This window comes from Prunus persica, chromosome G6 (genome assembly GCF_000346465.2).
Source record: "Prunus persica cultivar Lovell chromosome G6, Prunus_persica_NCBIv2, whole genome shotgun sequence".
NCBI classification, from domain to species: domain Eukaryota; kingdom Viridiplantae; phylum Streptophyta; class Magnoliopsida; order Rosales; family Rosaceae; genus Prunus; species Prunus persica.
The window spans coordinates 7,045,810-7,069,790 of NC_034014.1; the positions used below are offsets into that span (position 1 = coordinate 7,045,810).

Sequence of the window (23,981 nt, forward strand, 5' to 3'; positions counted from 1 at the left end):
AGAGGGGAAGAAGGAGGAAGGTGCTATTATTAAATAATTCAGCTGGAATTTCTTAAACAATACATTCAAAACTTGCAAGCTGAAGGATACACCTATTTTGTTTTTTCCGGATATCTGTTCGGGTTTAAATTGCGGCGGATTTGAGATTCTCATTTCTGATCTCTCTATTTTCTCTTCTATGTGACAACTATCTCTTTTCTACCACATTGATGATGGCACATACTAGACAGACAAATCGCTAATACACACATTCAAATTCCTCATAATTCATCCCTCAAATCATTTGTGCTGCTGCTGCTCTCTTGGCTCTCTTTAGCATCAGATACCGCCTCGGATTTTGGAGTTGAAGTTGGCTTTTGGAGCTTGAAAGGAATTGATGCGTTTTTCTTGAGGAATTTGTAGAATGCCACCACTGTACGATCAGCATCTACGGAAATCTAAAAACACCAAGGAACCAGATATTCTATGTAAGACATGAAACGAGGAACAAGAAGAAAATGCACAAGCATGGTAGAGGAACACATGTAACAATTCTAAATGCCACTTACTGGATCAAAGCTCTTATTTCCAGCTGGGAAGAATAGAAGTGTGGGAAACCCATCAGCCTGCAAAGTTAAAGAACAGCAATTCACTGCAAAGTTCTGGTTTCTAATAAATACACAATTTCTGCCAAAGAAAATTTTTCCCTTGGAACTCTAGAATATACAATTGGAAATATGTAAACTATCATTTAACACACAGAACACATTTTGAATTTTAAATTACCTTTGCCCTGGGATGCTCATTTGTGGTTCCGTCCATCTTGGCTATAACAATAGAATCAATGCCTCGTAGATGTTTGGCAAGCTTGTTGTAGGTTGGCTCCAAAGATTGGCAATGCCCGCACCATGGTGCATAAATCTGAGATAGCAATGCTTCAAAATTTGGAACCTTACAAGGACAAATTTTAATCAATAATTTATTTGGTTATTATTTTGTTGTATTACCTCAAGAAGAACATCCTTTGACTCGTCCAAGACAATTTCATCAAAGTTATTCCCAACCACTATTTTCACGTCCCCATCATTCTGTGGCAATCAAAAAAAATGCATAGAAGTTATAATAATGAAACAAGACAACAGAATTTGGTGCAGAAATGACTCATAACTTACAGTTTCTGGAATTGGGTCTGACTTAAAGAAAGGTTTAAGCTTATCTTCTATAAAATCCTGCCCAAAAGCCTGAGGAATAATAAATCCATAACAAACTGTTAGAACATATAAAGTGGGAGAGAGCAAGAGAGAGAGAGAGAGAGAGAGAGAGAGAGAGAGAGAGAGAACCTTTAAGTTAGCCAAGGTCACTTCTCCCTCATGAACAAATTTCCTAGAATCATCATTTCCGGTGTACCCAAGAACCTATAAGGAACAAAATTATCAATTTCATAGTACACATGAATTTACAACATATAGAATTACAACTTTAGTAAAATAAATACAAATAGAATACAACGTCAGTAAAATAAATACACAGGTTAGGAAAGATCACCGTTGGAGCATCACTAGTGATACCAAAATAATCTGAAACTGGCTTTCCAATATCTTCATTATCCGTTTGCACATATACAAAGATAAGCTGCAAGTAACCACACATACATTTAAGAGAACATATACATACAAGACTAAAGAATTTGGATTAAATTCTATCTTCATTATAATACTGCATGTACAAAGATCAGATGCTCATATGTATTGAGATCACAGAGAACAAACAAAACAACGTCACTGGAAATTAATACACAATGGCAAACCTACTTGAAGGACAATGTTGCTGAAATAAGACTGCATTTATTTATTTTTCCTATTACTTTTATATGAAACAATATTTCATCAATATGAAGAGCTGAATACAAACTGAAATACAAAAGTTCCAGAGGCACATCCAACCCCCTCCCCCTTTCTCCTTCTCTTCCCTAATGTTGTCAAAAATCCTCTTTGTTGCCACACAGCCATTATACCACCAACGTAGCATTAAACATCTCTCTCTCTCTCTCTCTCTCTCTCTCTTTTTGGTAAAGCCATTTCTAGAAGTCTAAAAAACTATGTTGTGATTTCAAGGAAAAAGAAAACGAACTTTGCAATCATTACAAATGTTCCTTTATATGTAATCATTATTTTAGATACTCCTGAATAGTTTCTATAACATATTTTAGAGCACTTGCTGATAATAACCATACCTTTCCTTTGAAAAGTTTTGCTGCCGCTTGAAAATCTGGGAGAACCTTCTCTGAATCTTTTGAAGTGGCAAAGAGCAAAAGCTGAGCAGTTTTATATAGGTCAACCAGCATGAAATGTTAATATTCCATTGCAAAGAGTTCCATAATTTTGAAGTCGCATCTATAAAAAAAATTCAAACATTCACCAAAATACCTGCTTCTTGATTTCACTTTCAAAAATTTGAGGGGCATTTTCCCTAGTAAAAGTGATGACTAAAGGAAGCTTGTTCGCAAAGACAAACTCGGCAATTGCAGACTTCTCAAATTTACCATCTGCAGAAATGAGAAACTGAGAATAGAGTAAAGGAACACAAAACAATCAAATTGAAACATCTCACCCAATGTGATAATAAAAAAGAGACTAACCGAAATAGCTTAGCTTCTCAGCCTCCTTCTTAAGCAGGATCAAAGCAGGTCGTTTAACTTCAGGGTCAAGATGGAAAAGTTTTGCCACCTTAGGATCCACTGTTTGGTAAAAGTTGACATCATCTTCAAGTCTTGAAGCAGCAGCAAGCTCGTCACTCTCGGGACCCTGTTATCATAAGAAGAAGGCATAATGACAATGAGTAACAATATATGGGAGACTGATTACAATAGCTATTGAATAAAGCAAAAAATTGAGTATTTGTTATGCTTCATGAATCACCTATTTTTAGATTCCTATTCTAGATTATGTTCTATTATGCTTCATTTGACAACCAAACATGCCCTGATAAATTCAGGTACTTCCACGTCAATGTGCAATTACCGAGCAAAACTCTATGGCGTCAATTAAAAGCCCGCTGCTTTGACCAAATTTCTAAATCTAAGATTATCACCGTTCCTAGACCAAATTTCAAAACTCTCACCGCAAGCTATAAGAAACTTTGCACTCTAATTACTGTTATAAAATTACATGGCCAACCCATGCATTATCATAACAGTCATAAAATCAACGAATTTCAGATTTCATAATGTAAACCCAAAAAAAGGCAAAAGAGGGGAAACATAATGAAAACGCAATATGCATACCACCAAAGAATTAAGGTAGCCCAAAACGACTTTACTTTCAGAAGTCAATATGCGTTCCGCCTCGTCCAATGTGGTCACATTTTGAATACCAGGTCCTATCTTCTTCTTGATCCATGTAACTATGCCCTCTCTGAAATCACATTTCAGAAAAAGAGAAGAAGAAAAAACACTCAATTTCTGTAATTTTCATAATTCTATCAAACTAAATGAAAAGTTAGAAATAAATAATTGCAAGAAAGAAAGAAGAAACTCACTTGGTCCTTTGACCTGTGTAAGGCTTGTGAACACCATCAATGAAGAAGAACACAGTAGGGAAACCCTCGACGCCATACTCCTGAGATAGCTCGTTTTCCTCAGTGGAATCAATTTTGGCCAAAATTACATTTTCGCCCTTGAGCTCGGTGGCTGCAGCCGCGTACTCCGGAGCCAAGGCCTGGCAGTGTCCGCACCACGGCGCGTAGAACTCAACCATGACGAACCTGTTCTTCTCTACCGTGTCGCTGAAGTTCGTCCCCTTCAAAACGACGACGTCCTTCTCATCCACCTCCGGCTCCTTATACGCGTCCTCATGATCGCCGCCGCCCTCGTCGAAATCGGAGAAATTCTCGAGATCGTCGTAATTGTCTTCATCGTAATGGTCCGGATCCGGATAGTGCGGTGCGGCGTCGTTTTGGTCGGTTGGCTCCTCAAGGAAGCTGAGATCGTCGTCGTCGTCGTCGATTGGATTTGAGTCCTTGCAGAGAGCTGAGCGGGAGAAGAAGAGGAGAGCACTGAGTGCAAACACAAGAACGAATCGACTCGCCATTTCGAGTGAGTGAGCGAGCGAGATGGGTGAGAGTGAGATCTGGTTTTAGCAGGGGTTTATAGAGAGTGGAAGGAGGAAGACTTGACGAGTCAAGGTGGGAAGCGACGCCGTTTTGGGGTAAGCAAATGCTTGCCGTTGCGGTTGCTGGATTTGGCAATAAAGCATTAAAGCATCTTTCACGTTGACAGGGAATAAACTCCACGCATTAGTTAGAAAGCAATTCTATTTTATTTTTTTCATTATTGTTTTGCCTATTTTTGTCTACAATTAGTAATTTCCACTTCATTTCTTTTTTCCTTTTAACTAAAACAAAAAAAGCAAAGCAAAAGACCCAGTATAGTGGTTTGAAGCAATTGCTCTCCCATGAATAGTCATGGGTTCGAGTCCTAGTATCCGTGTAGTTTATATTAGTTTAGCATACTATCACTCATCTCAATAAAAAATGTCCTAAGTGGTTTGTGCAAGAGGGCAACATATTTATATTTTAAAAAAATTAAGTTATGAAGTTGTTATCTGTCCTCGAGAGAAAAATCATAAACCCTAAAAAGGTTAGTACAAGAAAATATGTCTATGTTCAAAAAAAATTCTCCATAAATGGGAATAAAATAAATAAATAAACCGATACAAATGCGCTTTAGTGCAAAATTGGAAAGCTAGTACAAATTAAAGCCAAAGTCTACCTTGTGACATTTTTTTTTCACTTACATACAGTAATTTGAATCTATCTATATCCTCATCCAAATTTACAATGCATTGGTATCTCATGTCAATTGAGCTTAAAGCTTGTCCACACTATCGTGTAAAATTTGATTTAACTTAATTCCAAAGTCTATCTTGTAAATTATTATCTGCACTCCCAAACTGTTATCATATATTTCCTCAATTAGATCCCTTCGTGTTTGGTGTAGTTCTTCGAGAGTTGTTTGTTCTAGCTCTTAAGGCTTTTATATCTATACTACGTTTATAACGTAATTTATAAATACAATCTCTCTAGCGTTTGGCAAAAAAGAAAAGTAGTGAAGATACAAGGCCTCAACTAGACCTTTTTTTTTTTTCCTCCTAACAACCCTCCACTAGTGAGTCTTACAACGTGTGAACTGTGAAGAGATAGAAAAGCAAGTATAGAGGCTTGGGATATGCTCCATCATAAATAAATGAAGGAAATATTTCTTTATGTCGGAGATTTGGTTTACATGACTGCATGTTCATTGAATTGCTTGGCATGGAAGCACCACAAACCTGGGTTAGCAGCGGATCTCAGAAAACGGTTTACTTACTTGTAGCGGGGCTTTTGCTATCCAAGAATAGAAAATCCCATTAAAAGAAAAGTGTCAACTAATCTTTTGTTAGCATTTCTCTGTATAATGTTTGAAGAGTTTCAAGTTCGAATTTCCCGTTCTTTAGATTTTTTTTTTTTTTTTAAAAAGTCCGATGGCAGAGTGTTTTATACTTCTATTCATGCACTGCTTCCATGAACATTCAGTTGCTTGGTTGGCAAAAAATTTCACGAAAAGCAATTTAATTAAAATATATTTTGGGTTGAATAGAACATTATTTATACCACCAAAGTGAGTGATTTTCTTGCACATTTATAGCCTTTAGGCAATGTGGTAAATTTATCGTTGGCCAGAAGAAAAGACTTAAAAGGATGGCAGAGGCAGATAAACCCTGAAACTTTGCTATTTTCATTTGATTTATATACTCAAGAATGCTTTTATAATATGTATTTTTCTTCTGTAACTAATTACAACCAATCAAATCTATAAAAGAATGAAGTGAAACATACAGGGAGCTCATTTGAAAAGCTCACTCCCAAGAGTCACAGCACCTATCTCCTCATCAACTTTTACATGAAAGTGGCTAATTTCGCTGGCTCGATGAATTCGTTCTAGCTCTTCAACGACAATCTGCATTTGCAGCCTTTGCTGACTAGCATCTATGCACATCAATGCCAACTCCATCATTTGCTTTGCAGCTTGCATTGAGTTGTCACCTAATGTTTTATCAACAAATCTGCCCAAATCATTGCAACCCTTCGCCTTCAAATGCAAAACGAACTTGTAAGAACTGAAAGGATTGAGAAAAAATAACTGCAGGCTGCACTTCTCGCTTTCGCATTTTCTTCCCAATAACATTACATGCAGATTCTAAGAATGAAAAAAGGGTTGTACGTTTGTGTTATGAACTAAAAAGTGCCAATTCTTAGTCAGTCAGTCAGTGAAGTTCCTGATGGCTTATGCCTAAAAATATAAATGAACTGACTTGTCTAGCTGAGCTAATTGCCTTAAATAATGACAACAATGAAGACTATTTCAATAAGAAAGTTATAATTAGGAAGAGATACAGATATGTACCTGCAGTATTAAATTATCCCCTGAGCTTAACTGGATTCTTCCATTTGCCTCACGTCCACTGATCAATTCCAGTAAGAAGACCCCAAAACTGTACACATCACTTTTCTCTGAAAATTTCTTTGATAAGTCTAACCTTTAGGGGAAAGAAAGGATCCAATTAGAAATCATAACAAATTCAGTCTAAACACAAAAATCATAGTTCTCGAATGAATGAGATATGCAGGTTTTTCTTTTAATTGGAATATTCAATTCAGAATTCGAAGCAACTTCGATTATAAGAACTGAGGTAACTTATGAAGCCCTCACAAACAGATTGTTACTAGCTACTCAATGTAGTACTAGAAGAAAGTTAAGCCGTATTACCATAATACAATCAACTTCTAATCTTGACAGTTCGTACTCAGCTGAGTATAGATTAAATTTCTGTAATAGAACTTAAAACAAATTCTGTTAGGGGAGTCTAATTTACAACGAGAGGTGAATCCAGAAGAAGAGCATCAGATGCTAGGAGGACAAAAGAATATCAGTTGACATTTTGAGAAGAGTATGAATGACTCTGATGGTAGCGCAAAGACCCCTAGCCACCATAACAAAGTATGCTTATCAGACGCGTATCCATGAGGAAATTTATCTAGAGTTACCTTCTGCTAAATTGACCTAAAAGAAGTGCAGGGTTATATAATAGACTGAGTGACCAAGACCAATGGTAATGTTAGCTGCTATTTTTCACCAGTATAGATCACTTGATGTACCTACATGACCTACTAGGAATTGACTGAGGAGTCTTTGGCTCTTATTTTCCTTGCAGGCCATTTTGCACATCAAGTGATCTAGACTGTTGGTGACAAATAACATTACAGGTACATAGATGTGCTATATGCATTCTACCATTGAGCATATAAACTTTAGTGAGAGAGATTACATACTCCGGGTCACGAAAGTAATCTATGGTGGAAGATGATCCGGCATGATGACCCTTAACTAGCAATTTGGTTAGTCCATAATCGGACACCTTGGCAGTAAAGTTTTCATCCAGTAGAACATTGCTTGTCCTGAAATACATGTGCAGGAGAGGAGGCACCAAATTGTGAAGATGCGCAAGTCCTGGTCCAGAATAAAAGTAGGGGGAAAATTCAATTGTGTTTACACAAAAGAGAAAGATGAGCACAAGAACTTGAACCAGCTTATGTACCTTTAGCTGCTCCCAAGGCAATCGATAACCTTTGTCTTATGCCCAACTTTCCAATAGGTAAACCTTCAGCATCTGCATAATTATGTGGTTAGAAGGAGGGAGAGAGAGAGAGAGAGAGAGAGAGAGAGAGAGAGATTACCATAAAGATGATTTCCAACATTCCCATTTGGAAGATATTCATAGACAAGTAACTGTTGACTAGCATCTTGACAATAACCAATAAGCCTGAGAACATGCACGTGGTTGACATGAGCTATGCGCTTCACCTGTATTGCATCCAGAGAATGCAACATACTCAGAAGTGCTGCTATCAAAAGAGTGTCTAGACAGTACCTCACTAAGAAATCTGATTTGACACTTGTGTACCTCATGAAAGAAGTACTGAGTTGGGGCATGTAGGCGTCTCTTGATAGCCACAATAGATCCATCTTGCAGCAATCCCTTGTAGACCAAACCAAATCTACATTGGCCTATGATATTAATTTCATTGAAATTGCATGTCGCTTGTTCCAGTTCCAATATGGTGAGTTGTCTCAAGTTCTGTGTATTATACAGAGAGAGAGCAACGGCGTAGGGAGACATATTCCCTCTTTCCCATTCAACTGAAAGAAATGAAAGAAAAAACTAATTCACTGAACTTACCCATCGAGCCAAATCATAACCTTAACATTTAAAATACCAATTAATACAACATATAAATAAAAATCATGCATAAATGAACTTCTCTATAAGCTTTATCACATCCTACTGTTTACTTCTGGTAAATTGCTAATTTTCTCTCTTGCTCAAACAAATTGATTTATCTTGAGGGCCTGTTTGGGAAACTCCAACTCAAAAAAGGGATGCCAAAATTGTATGAAAGCGCTGTTTCCATCCAGAAACTTATTAGTTAGCTCAATGCTGTTCCAAATTTTCTATTTTGAAGCCTTCATACAGATTCATTTGACTTAAAGAGAACACACAAGGCAACACATATTCCACATGTTTATGTCATGCCCCTTTCATCAACTGCCTGGAAGGCTGACGGCATATGCAGGGCATCGCAAGAACTAATCCATATAAATTTTTGGCAAATGATAAATGCTATAGTTAGATCTTGCCTCATTTTACACCCCTTCAGGGTCTGAAAATTTCCAGTCTCAAATGGTTATAAGCTAACTCACCAGAAGGTGATGGTGCAGATGACCCTGTTTCAGATGTTCGTCTAATGAATCTTTTCACTCGCATCAAACAGATGTAAACAAGCACCACTATGATAACCACAAGCAGAGCTGCAGCAACTCCACCAATAAGTGCTGCAACTTTTTGTTTTCTTGGATTGTTACCACGTGCTTCTTGCACAGGTGTGAGTGTTGGAGCACCATTATCCCCATCAACTATGGCTGCTATCCTCCTGTTTCTTGGTTTATGGAGCTCTTTTTGTAATTGAATTGAAGAGTGTGCAACAACAAGTCTTGGAGAAAATGGGGACAAATTGACTGTGTTAGCCCGCCGAGGAACTGAACAGATACCAGAAAACCTGCTACAGAATAACATCTAAGATGATTTTTCATGTTCTACAGAAATGAGTGATCAAAAGATGAAACTGAGTCAAAAACATAATTTAACACCTAAGGTGCACGCTTCGGAGTTGAGTAGGATAGGTAATGATAAGAAAATTGTTTTAGGATAGTGGCAATCTTCATAAGACTCCATCAGTAACTAGTTAAACATTATTTTTAAATGGAGGCATCTCCCTGTTCTTTTTAACTAGTTAAACATGATACACTAATCTGGAATGTTGAAGTAAAACTCAGAGAACATAATTGCATCAGTGATCCAATACAATCTACTGCTCCCAAGGAGCCGGTTCGTAAAACTAGCATCTAATTACAAACCAGGCGATTGACAGTTTTAACTAGTAGACTAGAAAATCAAGGTTATGTTCAACATAAATAGGGAAATGCAAAAAGATCACGTTGTTAACTTTTGATATATCCATACTATGAAGGCAACGTATTTTTTTTAGTTTGATTTTCTGATGCATCCTTATACACTTCTGCACATTACAGACTGCACACACACACACACACACACACACACACACACACAGATCTTACAAAGAAACAACATACCGGTCCTTATGGCAGTTGACAATTTTCCATTGTCTTAGACATGGACATCTTCCAATTTGACCATTGAATAGTTGAGGACCTCCAACTCTGCTCTTGAAAGTTTGTAGAGCTTCAGCTATAGGTTTCAGAAAGGGGAAAAAAGAATAAGAAGTCAGTATTCTTTCATGGCAATTACAATGGAAAGCAAAGTATAGTACTCAAAACAACAGGCTAAACATCATGCACATTTTGCGTCTACTGTATGCCTAGCCAAACCATTAAGAACATGATCAAAACTATGTACTTTTTGACCATAAATAAATAAATCAGATGAGTATTGTTGCACAGCTTCTTAAAAAGGAAAATTGCAGTATATCAGTTCAAAAGGGAAATCTGGAAAGTGTTCCACCATACTTGTACATGCTCATCTAATTTTAGACCTCTCTGTACAAGGCAATTCCAATTCTAATCACCATGCACATCCCCAAAACAGCAATTCAAGTATATATATGACTTTCATTTGAGCCAAATAAAAATAGGAACAATTTGGTTGCTTTTAATGCTTCCAGAAGAACTCATTCATCCTAATTATGTGCAGAATAAGAATGCATTGGGAAAAGGAAAGTGAGAGAAAGAGTACCATATATTTTGTAGCCTGTTCTGCTGGGTTCCAAAAGTTGGATCAGTAAAAGCAGAGGCAGCTGTTGCCACCAGAACAAGCGCATTGTCAATTAGCATCAACCCATTGAAGCCCTCCAAAACCCGTATCGGATTAGACCCGCTTTTCAAATCACCTGGAAGAATTTAAACTACAAATGAGAGAACAAAAATCAAATATCAGCCACAAGTTCTTGTTTGAGTGGCTGGCAACTGAGATTTATACTGGTACTTATAACTTAGAGGTATCAAATATAAACAAAAGACAAGAGAGAGGTGAAAGCAAAACACAAATTGCTTAAGGGGAGAAGAAACATGATTGAACTTACAAACAAGTAAAAGGAAGAAGGAACAATCGGAAGAGACATCGAAGTTTATGTTTTTTTAATGAAAGCTTATAAAGCACATGAATGCCAAGTTGTTTTTTTGAACTTTTTGGTGATTCAAACGTAGGATCAGTGTGCTAGCTAACTACAACTGTACAACAAAAGCTAACCAGACACTTGAGATTCTTGAGACTTGAATCAGAAAAGGGCAAAAGAGAAGAAACAAAAACAAAAGAAAGAAAACCCTTAACAAGCGACATAACAGGCTGTCTTTATTGAAACTGATGGGACTATTGCTGCTCTTGTTCAACGGCTAAAATCCCAACAATTCATTCACACTTGGTTGGCAACAAAATCGAAATCCATATCCCAAGAGATTCCCGGGGAATCTCAAAAAGCCTGAAATCCGAGAAAAATGAATGCCAGAACATCCGCATGAATAAGTTCAAACTGTTTAAGCTCCAAAACCCAGAACGACTTCTCTACTTTTCCTACAGGTTTTTTTTTCCCTTAAAAAAGTCACTTTTCTCACAAGTTTTGTACTTTCATTGTTCAGTAAATCTAGAATGAAAAATCCAAATCTTTGAAGATATTTGGGTTTTTCAATTATTTCACAGGAACAGTGGAACACTAGTACAACCAGAGAGAATTACACAAAAAGTTACAATTAGCTAGTCAAAAAAGTTCTGATAAATCCTAGAAATTGACACAACACAAAACTAAGTGCAACTAAATGGTCCTGAACTTCAATGTCAGGACTTGTAAAGAGCCGTTTGCAAACTGTTTTTCTCTACTTGTCAAGGAAAAGTCACCATTGCCACAATCAATATTTTATATATATATATATATATATATATAGAGAGAGAGAGAGAGAGAGAGAGAGAGAGAGAGAGAGAGAGGTCAATAAAGCTGACCATGCCCTGCAAGAATGGAGCCGAAGAGAATCATGAACAATGAAAAAAGCAGCTTTTTTTTTCAGGCAAGCTTACCGGTTTGTTTTCTCAGTTCTTGAGGACCTTTTTGCAGGTTTGCATTGAAAACAAAGACAACCCAGAAAAGCAGCCAAAGACAAACACATAATTAATGGCACGCAATATAAGATCTTGCAACTTGCAAGTAGGTCCGGATGTTCCTATGACACAAAACAGTTGTTCTTCGAAGACTCTTTGTTTTTTGGACTCTTCGCATTTGTTTAGATTATGGAAGTGGTGATTACCGTCTGAAATAACTACATGACCATTATTGAATTGTTAGTATTCATTTGACCAAAGAACAATTATTTTGTTTTCATTTGACCAGACAAATTATTTAGTTTTCTAAAGTTAGGGGAAGTCATTTGATATATATTGTCTGCTCATTTCCTTGGAGTTTAAGTTTTTAAAACTAACATAGTATCAAATTCTTATTCTGAATTGATCTAGAAAGTGGATATAATTAAGCCGCTATCCTTGAATTGCAATAATTAGTCAACTACATTTGTTAAATAATGTCGGTCTTTCTCCCTCATCGTCAACCGGTAAAAACTAAAAATACCATATCCAAACTTTGCCTAAACTAAAGAACAAAATTATATCTCAGTGCCAAGTAACTGAAACCATTGTCAAAATCTCAAACTTTCCAATTGGTTTTGAGAAAAATGGCAAGGATTTTTAAATGAAAACTGTTGTCGAATTATATAACCTGTTAACTAGAGGTTGAGAGAAGAATGTGGGACTGTCCTGTCCTTTTCTTTGCAAAGGATTAGTATGCTTATAGAACATGATTAATAATATATTGCACCACATGGACAAGGATTTTAACCTTCCACAAAAAACACGCAAAGAGCTCTCTAGCTTCTTGTCATTTTTCTGAATGCCCTGTCTTTCTTCTAACCCAGTTATTATTAAACTCAACATCATGGGTTGATGTATGTTCATTGTCATTGCTGCTTGGGATTGATGATGTGTGTACTTCCAACTGTGAGTTTGTATTTACTATGAAAACCAATGAGTAAGTGAGGAGGGAGGCTTGGGGCTTGAGAGAGTTGGACTTTTTGGCTCCCAAGTCACTGTCTTAAAATGAATGAAGGCAGAGAGAGAGAAAGAGAGAGGTCCATAAGTCCAACGAGTCTTAGCAGCGACAGTCACATGACACTGGCTGTGCCGACCATTGACAGGGGCTCACATGCAAACGCCTTCCTACTATCCTTTCCTTAAAATCCCTTTGCCTACCCAATTACTCAAGAGTGAGTGGATGAGGCATTTTAGGTCTTAGTACTATATCCTTGTTTACAAATTTTTAAAATTGAATCATACCATTACCTAGTCAAATATTACTTAGGGCCCCTGGAAACTTCTGTTCATAAGATTGTTAGGAGTACATTTTAATTTTGTGAATTAAAAAACCAAGTGCTTTTTTTTCAAAAGAAGCATCTTGCCAGGTACTTCTTCATAAAGTATTGAAAATTTCTTTTCGAAGTCAAAAGTGTTTTTTTTTTAATTTTGATGTAAAACACCATGAAAAGAGATTTTTTTTTTGGGAGTTAATTTTTCCACTCTTGTTTTGTTCACTTACGCTCTATTGTTGAAAATTGTATGCTCTCACTCCTCTTTTGTCCACTTACACTCCCTTATATATTAGAGTAAAAAGTATTAAAAAAAACAAAAGAGAGTGTAAATGAACAAAAAAGAGTGAGAAAATCAGCAACCTTTTTTTATTGATTTGAAAATGTTTTTATCCATTTCAAAAGTAATGCCGAAGTGTGTTAGAAGCTGCATTGTTTTTGTCAATCGCATCAAAATAGTATCAAAGCTTTGTTCGAGGGCTAATAAGAAGAACATGTACCAACATGTTACAGCCTCAACTTCCCACTCGGGTTATATTTAATAGAGCATTCAAAAGAAGGTTGTATGCCTTGGAAGATTTTATAACAGATTGTAGAGACTTTGTTGGCCTCAAATCTTGGCCAACGAAGTCCAGCCAAAGGCTTCAACTAGTTGATGTTCTTTTATGGGGTACTACTACTCGAGTTGTGAAACGTGAGAGGAGACATTACAAATTAAAACGTGCTTAATATTGGAAGAGATCTCAAAATTAAAATTCTTCATCTTAATTGATAAAAGAAATGTGCATGAGTACTAAGTGAATAAGCCAGTTTAGGAGTGGCCGTCTCATTTTTTTGCATTGTCTTCTTCAACACTATCGAGTGTCCAACAATACGAGAATTATAAGTTCTCAAATTTAACGAAAGTCCGAAAAACACTTTAATCCTTGTAGTTTTTTACGATTTTCAATTTCGTTTCTATAATTTATACAAAGAAGGGAACGCAAACTTAGTACAAAGAAATCAGCTCAATGCTCTGGCCAATTGGCCTAACTCACATATGATGGCCTATAATTTAAGAACGTGTAATTATAGTTTACATTAGGTTGCAATCTTAGGCCTTCCTCATATTCTTTATTAGCCCTTACTTAATGGGTTATGTGCTATACTGGCCCTACCCATACAGTGGATCCAATAGAGCCTAGAGTTGATCCGATAAAACCCAGCACAAGTTGGGTCCTCTTTCCTAGCTGCGTCGCTGCGAGGCAAAGGCAAAAAGCAGCCATAGTTTTCCTCCATTTGCAGAAAATTTGAAGAATTCCAACAATCAGGATTAGTTATTCAACGCCATGATTAGCATTCTTGCTCAGGTAAAAACAAGATTTTAGACATAAATGCTTCAGTTCCAATTTGATTCTTGCTTTTCTGTGAACAAATTTTGACAATGCAGGAGCGTCTTCTCGGCGCTGCACTCGGAAGCATATTCACCGGAATCGTTGTGTTTGAGCAACGCAGATGCATCTACAACTCCATTTCTGGCACCAAATCTCAATCCGTCACCCAATCTCAGGTAATTCCCAAATTCTTATTCATATCTATGTAGAACTACGCCATTTTGTGGAGACAGAAACCCTAGCTTCAGTCTGTAAAGTCTTGATCTTGTTGATTTATAGGCTTACCCAATTGATCATAATAACCAGATAATGAGGATATGGGAGGACCAGGTTTGCTTAATCAGTATAGCTGGCTCATCTGTCGGGAAAAGTTTTATTTTTTATTTTTTTATACAATGTCATTTTTAATATAAGATCATGGCTTAATGTTAATGACCGTGGTGCTAAGCTATAAGCATGTAACAATGTGGAACTGAATTGGTGATGATCACAACGATTGTCGGCCATGAAGGGTATGAAAATGCAGTGGAACAATCATGGACTCTTCTGTCTTTGCTTTCTGCAGGAACTTATAGCTTAACAATACAAACAATTAAGTTTGATAATTGAACAATAAAGCTGCTTGGTAGGGATGTTCAGCACTCCTCTTAAGACATTTGATAGTTGAACAATAATAAAAAGAAAGAAACATCTTTTCAATAAAGGATGTGATAATTAGAAATGTGGCATGCCGTGCCGAATTGCAATTCTGTAGAGTATGCATAGAAAGCATTAGCATGGAGGGAATTGTGAGTATTGTGTGGTAACATAGGAGCAAAGAACAGAGGATGTGTCTAATCTTGTATATACATGGCCTATTAATCATGTACCAGGTGGAATGTTTATTACTAAAGGAAACATCTTATTACTTTCTTTATATTATTCCTGCTCAATATCATTGTTCATTGATAATTGTAGTAATAATTATTTGGAATTCGGGAATGGGGAAGGAAAAATGAAGTTAAAAGTAGTTTAGTTTTGACTTAGATTTTCTCAGATGCTTAGGTAGTGGTTATTTAGTTTAAGTTTTCCCACCTCTATACACACACCTCGCCAGTAGTTAGGACAAAGCTCTTAGTTCATGAAAGTTGAAGAATATAGGAAGCCATTGAGTTTAGAATCTCTTTTGGTTAGGCAATATTTCCAGAGCAGGAACTTTTCAAGTAGGGTTGTGAACTCGGGATTTATGCCTTCTTGTTATGGACTTCTGTGCACTTTCCCTATTTGGCCTGTTTCTTGGATATTCTCTATTAAACTTATCATGTTGCATGGAACAGTGAACTTTACTGAATCTACCGATAAGCATGCACAGCATAGAATGAATGTTCTATGAAATAGTGACGTCCTAGCTTGCAGTATGTAGATTCTAATGGTTTGAGCTTTCAAAATTCTGCAGATTAGAGAGCCAATATTTGGAAGCAAATCTCGTGCAGAGTTTGCGCATCTTTGGAACAAAGCTGTGGACCAGACATTTCGACCTGTGATTGAGTCTCTTAGTTCATCTGGATGGTAGTAGATACATTTGAATAGCTGCACTGCACCGTATGGAATTCTACTTTCGTGAATTTATACATGCTAAACTAAACTTGCCCACATTTGTATTTTTTTTATCATATTTTGAGCAATCAGAAGGGAATGCACATTGTCCGTGATTTCAAAGGCATGATGGCTTTGACGGATTTTTTTGTTTGTTTGTTTTTTAGTTTTACAATAGTGAACATGCTTGTCGGCTTCTTCATAATGCATATAACGTGGGACAACTCATGAATCATGATGTACCAAAAGTCAGAATCGAATATTGGTACCAGAATGGTTTTGGCTTAGATTGTCAAACAGAGTCCCTGTAGTTCATTTTTTCAATTGCGACCATTGGAAGTTACTCCCATAACCTCCTCAGTGACTTTCCTGTCGCCTCAATTATTTTTACTTTACCAGTAATTTACTGCCCTTAGTGATGATTACATTGGTAATGATTTGAATATCATGTTTACCTACCTGGTTCGATCGAAATAAGGAAAGGAATCGTGGAACTTAATAATAGGGGAATTAAGAATTTGGAATTTGATCAATTACTCTCCCTAGAGTTGATTCAATTTCTTGTTTTGAAGGTATTGGATTACAGATTTTAAGGTGGGATTCAGATACTTGTGTGTTAGTAAACTTATGCGTTAGCAAAAACGTGAGGAAGTTAGAAATTGAAATAATTCATTTTCTTCTCAAACACAATTCTGATAAGTAAACATGTTGTACTCGTAAATACCATGCAACTAATCACTAATGAATTATAGCTACACGCTACATAATCTGGTTTTAGTACAATGAAAGAAGGATCCATGGAGAGATGAAATTGGGGGCTTTGGTCAAGCTGTGAAACCTCATGCAGCGAGAACATCATACATCAGGTTTAACAGTATTGGCTTTCCTCATATCTTCTCTACGTGAGACAAGTACATAGTAAACACCCATGGCCACAAAGGCTGCAAATGCTAAACCAAACACAAAGCCAGCAATTCCACCAACTCCCAATGTGGTCCTTCCATTCTGGGATGCAGAAACTTTGCTTTCATGTGCTTTAGTTGCTTGCACTTGGGCTGCTATAGGCATTAATGGTGAGCAATTGGATGCCTTACATGGGTCTTTGGCAATAGGGTTTTGGTTGGTTGGATGAAAAAATTTATAGGCTGATGGTGGAAAAGCCATTGGGTTTTCTCTGGCTAAGCCATGGGGGGCTCTTTCTTCTGCATCACTGGCAATGGAGAGAAGGGTCAGAGAAGAGAAGAAGATGACAGAGAGAGAAACCATGGAAGTCGTTTTTTTTCTCTCTTCCTTGCTTATGTTGTTTTCTTCTCAACCTCGTGCTTCAGTCTGGCTTTTATAAGGTCCTAAACCAGTGGTTGTTGCTTGGACTAGAATTTTGCTGACGAAAAATAGGTCAGGAGGGAACAGAATGATGGTGATGTCCTCTATGCCATCCCTAATAAAGCAGTCTAAACTCCCAGAAATACCCTTATAAAGGTTAGTTTTGTTTCAGTTTTCTATGAATCATTATCTCTATTGAGAAGTTGCATGCCAGTCCTTGAGAGGGTTTTGAGAGGCAATTCCAATTTCTCCCCCTAGTCACTGCCCCATTAGGTTGGAAACTTGTGACCTATGCAGTGAAGTGGTCTGATTGTCTATTAAATTTGTTTCACAAGCTTAATTTTTTTTTTTAGTACAAGCGATTGAGGGATGGGGTTTACACAAATATTCATTGAGTGTTTAGGAGTTTCGAACCTCTGCATAGATGGAGGTGAAAGAACTAAACCAACTGAGATATATCCTACTAGCGTCTTAATGTTCACTACTTTTTTTTCTTTGAGAAAATTAACGTTCTGCTTCACCTTCTCTTAATCATGATTTCTCTACTTGAGTATCTAAATAAGCAGACACGAGCCCTCCATATCCTTAATTGATAGGATTTGATCACAAACACATGCACATAAACATACAAATCAAACTCATGGCCTCAACCACTTTCTTCTCCCACACCCACACCCACCACCACCACCCCCCAAAATCTCTTTAAAGTCTTCCTTAATTATCATCTTAGACCATCATTTAAAGTTGGGTTACAATACACCTCACAAGTACAATCAATGGCCACAAACCAGAAAAGCAAAATAGTGGAGTGTGGAGTGTAAAAAGAGCAAAGTAATAGGAGGCTAGAGAGGTAGCAACTAGCAAGCATGGGTTTTCTTAGCTTGGAGGAGCAGTATTCATATACATTGTTCATCATGTGTTGTAATTATACCTGTGTCACCGGCCAATTGGACATTATTGCATATATAGGTAAAACGCATGCCAAACTTAAAATAAATTAGAATCATGATTTTCTGACGCAAAAATAAATATTAGAATCATGCACTTTTAAGTCTCTCTCTCTCTCTCTCTCTCTTTCTCTCATATTGGAAACTGAGAGGCTCACTTTAAGGCATGCACAAGATTCTTGCTTTGTGCTGATGGGATTTTCAGGGCTTCACATGTTTTAGCAATGCACCTTCCAAATCACAAGAGTTGATCATATATGATTAAATATACCTTTCTTTTGGCTACTTGAAGATGTTTCAATGTGTCATTAATTTACATCTTCCCAAAGTTTAGTAAAAGGTACATGCAACAAGAAAGGTTGGCCATGGCAAATATTTTGTCTTTTTGATCCTTTTATTTCTTTGTGGTGTAGAAGGTTGGCCAAGACAATTGAGTAGTCCTCAAAAGAAGCCCATTGTCATATATGGATGGATGGGTCCTTTACATGAGTGTGATTTTGATTTGATCAAGACACTCAAGTTTTAAGAAACTTCTTAATGACAAATTTTCTTCTTTGCCAAAAATCTTATTAGAAAAACAATCTTAAATCCTTTAAATAAAAAACTTAAAAAATTTGTTTTGAAAATATGTCGGGTATAAATTTTAAATGTGGAGAGTAACTTGATTAAATTTAATGTGTGAATAGAAGTCTGTTGCAATCCCAATTTTCAACCTATTCACCATCTAATATAAATCAATTTTGTATTTGTCACAAGTCTCTAACATATCAAAATCACTTCAACAATCGAACCTGAGACCATTGTTCTGCAAGTCAAGGCTCTTTTCTACTGGATCATACCCTAGTTGCCCATTCTTAGGCTTTCTTATCTTCATTAATAATACAAGTCCAATAAAAAAGCATAGAGTTTTTCAGATATAGTTTTCGATTCATGTGTTGATTTTTAAGAAATTTGTTGTTGCACTTCAATTTTAGGCTCTTGATGGTTCCATGTATGGTGCTAATATCTCCAGCTCCCATTAATCTGTACCCTGCATCCTCACTGAGGAAGTTATAGCTAGCAATCTAACTTGTGAGATTTGCTTCATTGAGCTGAATATGTGAAGTATGACCAAAAGAAGGCCCTCAAAAAGAATGAAAGCCCATCAAAATTCTGCTCTTTTATTTTGGACAAGTCATCCTTACAAATCGATATGACATGTGAACAACAAACCGTACCGATATGTTATCGATATATTGTGTTGTACAATATTAATACAAAATCCTTAGTTTACAAAAAAACAAATGTCACGCACATAGAATTTTGTTATGTATATAACAACCTATTGTTTTGTTTAGGTGAAATTATATAGGAATCAATTTAGTGGAACACTTCTGTCAACGTCTAAAACCATCTATATATTTAATTACAAGCTATTTATAATAGCTGGAATTTGACCCAGCGCAAGTATAAATTTATAATCTCATCACGCCAGAAGAATCGTAGTGTACAAAAGTTGCAGAAAGGAATATTTTGTGATACAGATAGAAGCTGAAGCTTCCAAATAATTTCACCAAATACCAAAAAGAAAAAGTAGAAGCTGAGGAAAGTAGAACTAAGAGAAATGTGAGCCTCTACTTTCTTTTATGTATAAGATCAAGAAGGGATGCATTTTCTCAACTTTCATAGCCAAATGCAAACAACATGAATAAATATATCAATAATGCTATTTGGACTACATTTATCGAACACGACGCTAATAGAAGTGGACTCATCACTAATGTATGTGGGGACCTACTTATATTAAAGATGTTATCAATAACGTGATCAGTAAATGTCGTCCTAATAACAACACTCTAAATATATTTGACCAAAAAAACCTAAATAAATATTTATGATTTTGATTATATTCCTTTTCATGACGAACAGTGTGCATTATTTGATAAGATTATATTCATATAACTTACCAAATAGTATTTTAGTCAAATACTCTTATCATATTCTAAGTCATTCAAATAAAAAACCGAAAAATATTACACCCATCAAAAGGGGAGGAAGGACACTTCAATTCCAACCTTTGTCTTATTAATTGATTGCTATCTCACAACTAGAACGTAGTACTAAAATACTAAGTTAGTATTTAGTAATTCAATAAATATAAGAGCATGAAGTATTTAGTAATTCAATAATGATATTTAGTTTTTGCTTTGTTGCGAAGAAATTACGAGTTCATATTTTATGAACCTTTAACGTTAAATGCAAAAATATAAAACATCATATATTTTAATACAAGTGATATAAAGAAAGGAGAGGGGATATCGAATTTAGGATCTCAGATGCAGATGTAACTGTTCTTAACTATTGTTATAAAATATAAAACATAATTAACTTATAAAGAATTATTTTTTCCAATCTAATCTTATGAATATAGAGTGAAACGAGAAAGCCAAGCATCTCTCACATCGCATGCACAAATCCAACAACAAAACCCCATAAATAAAGCCAATATGTGCATCATCATCAAGCAGCTAAAAGCACACCTACTTATTATTCCTAGAAAACGACCAGAAAGCCATAAAATAGGGGAGAAGATAAGGTAGATTAGTCACTAGAAAACCTAACATGATTAATATTCCATGAAATTTCCACCTTTTATAAAGCAAAGGCAAACCCAGCTCTATTGACCTGGCATTTATTTATTTATTTATTTATTTTACGTGTTGTCCCTTTAGCCTAACTACTGCCAGACAAAGATAATGAAATCAAATGTATCATCCATCTCATTTCCAGCTTCCAAGAAACACCACCACCACCACATAAAAAATAAAAAAACGATAAGAATGTATACAACACCTTTTTAATAATTGAAACGATAAGAATGCATACAACGCATCCCTAGTTTTGATATTATATTGCAAATTAAATTAGGGCATACCCACAATCTTCCTACCACTTCACTTCTCTTGTGCTTTCCTAATAGTTTTAGCATACAAGTGATATTGATAGAGGAGGCATTCGAACACAAGACTCGAGCGTACGGATAATTGTTTTTAATCACTTAAAATTACGTATAAATTTCTTGCGTTAAATTTCTATCATTAATTCTTTATAATTCTTTGTAGTGTTATAATTTCATTGGGCTTCAAATTTTACATTGGTTACAAATGATGAACGATGGACAAAATTTACACTTCGCAATGGGATATGATTCCACATTTGAATTACAGTGGAAAGATGGAATTAATCATAGCATGGGGACAAAAGAGTATAATTTAGCCAAACTTTTATTTATAAGCCCCATCCTTTAACTAAAGTTAAGTTAAAATGCATCTTTCAAATGTCTCAATCAAGACCCCATTTTCATCCCAAATTAATTAACTCTACCTAATCTTGATAATTAATGGACAGAAGATTAACTATTGACTAATTAAATTAATTTGCAAGCAAAAACAAAACCCATGATGTGTGAAGCATCAATGGAAGGTGATTGAGACCAATGAACACAAACCATATTTCATTAGCTTTCTCTGCCATCATCATCAACATGCATACACCACTTAGAAAAGTAACAAAAGAAAAAGAAAAAAAGGAATAAAAGATAAGGATACACAGAAGAAATGAAAATAGCACAAAAACATAATTGGAAAGCAAAAGTAAGAAAAGTAACAAAGAAGAGAGGGATACAAAATAACACCCTTGCCCAAAGCCATGCTTATCTACAATTCCATGGCCCTCCACCAATTTCTTCCCTTTGAGCCCTTGAGAGAGACAAGAGGAGATTGCTGAAAGGACCCCCCTCAGGACAGACTTGCACTCCCCCATTTTGTTAATTATTCTTTTTAGAAAAAGAGACCATCTCCTTGAAAACCATGGGTGAAAATATTTAACTAAGCATTGCTCCTGAAAGACCCTAGAGCCTTAATGGCTCCTGCTCTCAGAATGTATTGGTGGTACAAGGCAGCAATGGCAGCTCCAATAAATGGTCCAAGCCAGAAGATCCACTGAAATATAAAACAAATTCAATTAATTAACATAAATAACCATTGCGTGCATGTTTAATCATTTAAACCCCAAAAGAAAATTAATAACACAAATTCAATTTAATGTGAAAATGGGGAGAGAGAGAGAGAGAGAGAGAGAGAGAGCACATACTTGGTCATCCCAAGCTTTGTCCTTGTTGTAGATCACAGCAGCTCCAAAACTTCTAGCAGGGTTGATACCAGTTCCAGTGATTGGGATGGTGGCCAGGTGAACAATGAAAACAGCAAATCCAATGGGAAGTGGTGCCAAGACCTTAATTTAAGAATATAAAAAATCATATAGGGTTAACAAAATTTTGTGGAGGGATGGAATCCGCAAGTTCAAATCACATAAACGAAAGTTAGTTGAAGAACAAAATATGTCAAATTGAGTTATTAGGAGCTAATTAAAAATAGATAAGCATGGTTAATTAGGTGATGAGCTTACAGGGACATGGGAGTCTCTGGCATTTCTCTTGGGGTCAGTGGCAGAGAAGACAGTGTAGACAAGAACAAAGGTACCAATGATCTCAGCTCCCAAGCCAGTGCCCTTGTTGTACCCAGCAGCCAACTCGTTGGCTCCACCGCCATACTCCTCGTAGTATGTCTTTTGGAAGGCCTTCACCAACCCAACACCGCAGATTGCACCCAAAGACTGGGCTACGATGTACAAAACTGCCCTCGGCAGTGAAACCTTGCGAGCCAAGAATAGTCCAAAGGTCACAGCTGGGTTTATGTGTCCACCTGCAATTGTCATATGAAAAAAATAATAATAAGACTCAAATTCTGTGTTCTTTCATTTTTCTCAGCACCCAAACGGAAACTAGCTAGCTTCGAGTGTGTTTGGGAGTGCTTTTGAACAAAGTACTTTTTATTTAGTAGCGCTTTTATTAAAAAAAACGTTCAAATTCAAATTCTTCTAAAACTTGGGTTTTCTTTCAAGCACTTATATGCTTCTTCAAGAATTACTTTCAAGTCTTACTAATCAAGAAAGTGATTTCAAGTATTTTTGAAATGTTTTTTTCAAAAGCACTTTGGTTTATTTCTGCCAAACGTTGTCAGAAAAGAAAAACGTACCAGAAATACCGGCGGTGCAGTAAACAAGGACAAAGATCATGCCACCAAAGGCCCAGGCGATGCCCAGAATGCCAACGCCGCCGCATTGGTCTCCACTGCTCTGGGACTTGTAGCCAATGACGGTCAAAACGGTGATGTAAAGGAAGAGAAGGGTGGCAACGAACTCAGCAATAAGAGCTCTGTAGAAAGACCATTTGGTCAGCTCCTCAGGATCAAAGAAGGGGGTTGGAGGAGGGTCATGGTAGTCTTTGGCTGCAAACTCACCATGCTCAGCTCCCTCTACATCTTTAGCCATGGCTTCTTCTGTGACTAAAAATTAAATTATCTATGTGCTTGTTGTGGCTTGTGAAGTATGTGCTTTTGGATTGGGGCTTGGTGTTGGGTTTGTGAGCGCGTAGGGGTATTTATGGGGGCACATAGAAAGTGTGTATTTTTTTATGTTATTGTTTAAGTATGATGATTAACATGATTATGTTATTTTATGCCGCCCATAACCATAATCCATATTAGCTTGATTTCGCTTGCATGGGCCCCTCCTTGTCCTCCAACGGCTACTAAAAGTAAAGGGCTTTAGTTTTAATTTCTCAACTTTGTTCATCATTTTAGATTATCACTCCTCCATAATTTTGAGTTAAAAATCACTTAAAAGCTAAGAAAGGAGAAAAACTTACTTACA

The 23,981-nt window shown here is 36.4% G+C and overlaps 5 protein-coding genes and 1 long non-coding RNA gene across 11 annotated transcripts; 2 read left to right on the forward strand and 4 right to left on the reverse strand.

Moving 5' to 3' along the window:
* LOC18772937 (protein disulfide isomerase-like 1-4) lies at nt 1–4,259 on the reverse strand. The gene is made up of 12 exons (XM_007208226.2): nt 3,517–4,259; nt 3,263–3,392; nt 2,618–2,783; nt 2,406–2,524; nt 2,213–2,293; nt 1,525–1,611; nt 1,320–1,394; nt 1,152–1,220; nt 987–1,067; nt 766–900; nt 549–605; nt 1–437 (listed from the first exon to the last, which is right to left on the reverse strand). Exons 1-12 carry the CDS (start codon nt 4,065–4,067, stop codon nt 261–263), a joined length of 1,728 nt encoding a protein of 575 aa, XP_007208288.1. The 5' UTR covers nt 4,068–4,259; the 3' UTR covers nt 1–260.
* Nucleotides 5,758–11,884, reverse strand: LOC18775170 (probable serine/threonine-protein kinase PBL28). Of its 6 annotated transcripts, none has more exons than XM_020566400.1 (10): nt 11,679–11,884; nt 10,347–10,500; nt 9,728–9,842; nt 8,777–9,135; nt 7,980–8,215; nt 7,753–7,879; nt 7,614–7,685; nt 7,348–7,525; nt 6,422–6,554; nt 5,758–6,106 (listed from the first exon to the last, which is right to left on the reverse strand). In XM_020566400.1, the coding sequence occupies exons 2-10, from the start codon at nt 10,429–10,431 to the stop codon at nt 5,861–5,863; spliced, it is 1,551 nt and encodes a 516-aa protein (XP_020421989.1). In that variant the 5' UTR covers nt 10,432–10,500; nt 11,679–11,884; the 3' UTR covers nt 5,758–5,860. The 6 variants fall into 6 exon arrangements, with proteins under 6 accessions (XP_020421989.1, XP_020421990.1, XP_020421991.1 ...); XM_020566401.1 differs by having other exon boundaries at nt 10,347–10,515; XM_020566402.1 differs by lacking the exon at nt 11,679–11,884 and adding an exon at nt 11,604–11,664.
* Nucleotides 11,557–22,458, forward strand: LOC109949816. The gene is made up of 2 exons (XR_002272120.1): nt 11,557–11,588; nt 22,329–22,458. It is a non-coding gene; the product is annotated as an uncharacterized LOC109949816 (long non-coding RNA).
* Nucleotides 14,151–16,247, forward strand: LOC18772436. Its single transcript, XM_007207466.2, has 3 exons — nt 14,151–14,361; nt 14,442–14,561; nt 15,821–16,247. Exons 1-3 carry the CDS (start codon nt 14,341–14,343, stop codon nt 15,935–15,937), a joined length of 258 nt encoding a protein of 85 aa, XP_007207528.1. The 5' UTR covers nt 14,151–14,340; the 3' UTR covers nt 15,938–16,247.
* On the reverse strand, nt 16,607–17,278 carry LOC18774417. The gene has a single exon (XM_007207741.2). It carries the CDS (start codon nt 17,224–17,226, stop codon nt 16,816–16,818), a length of 411 nt encoding a protein of 136 aa, XP_007207803.2. The 5' UTR covers nt 17,227–17,278; the 3' UTR covers nt 16,607–16,815.
* On the reverse strand, nt 21,697–23,767 carry LOC18774692 (aquaporin PIP2-2). Its single transcript, XM_007205627.2, has 4 exons — nt 23,306–23,767; nt 22,677–22,972; nt 22,362–22,502; nt 21,697–22,210 (listed from the first exon to the last, which is right to left on the reverse strand). The coding sequence occupies exons 1-4, from the start codon at nt 23,598–23,600 to the stop codon at nt 22,097–22,099; spliced, it is 846 nt and encodes a 281-aa protein (XP_007205689.1). The 5' UTR covers nt 23,601–23,767; the 3' UTR covers nt 21,697–22,096.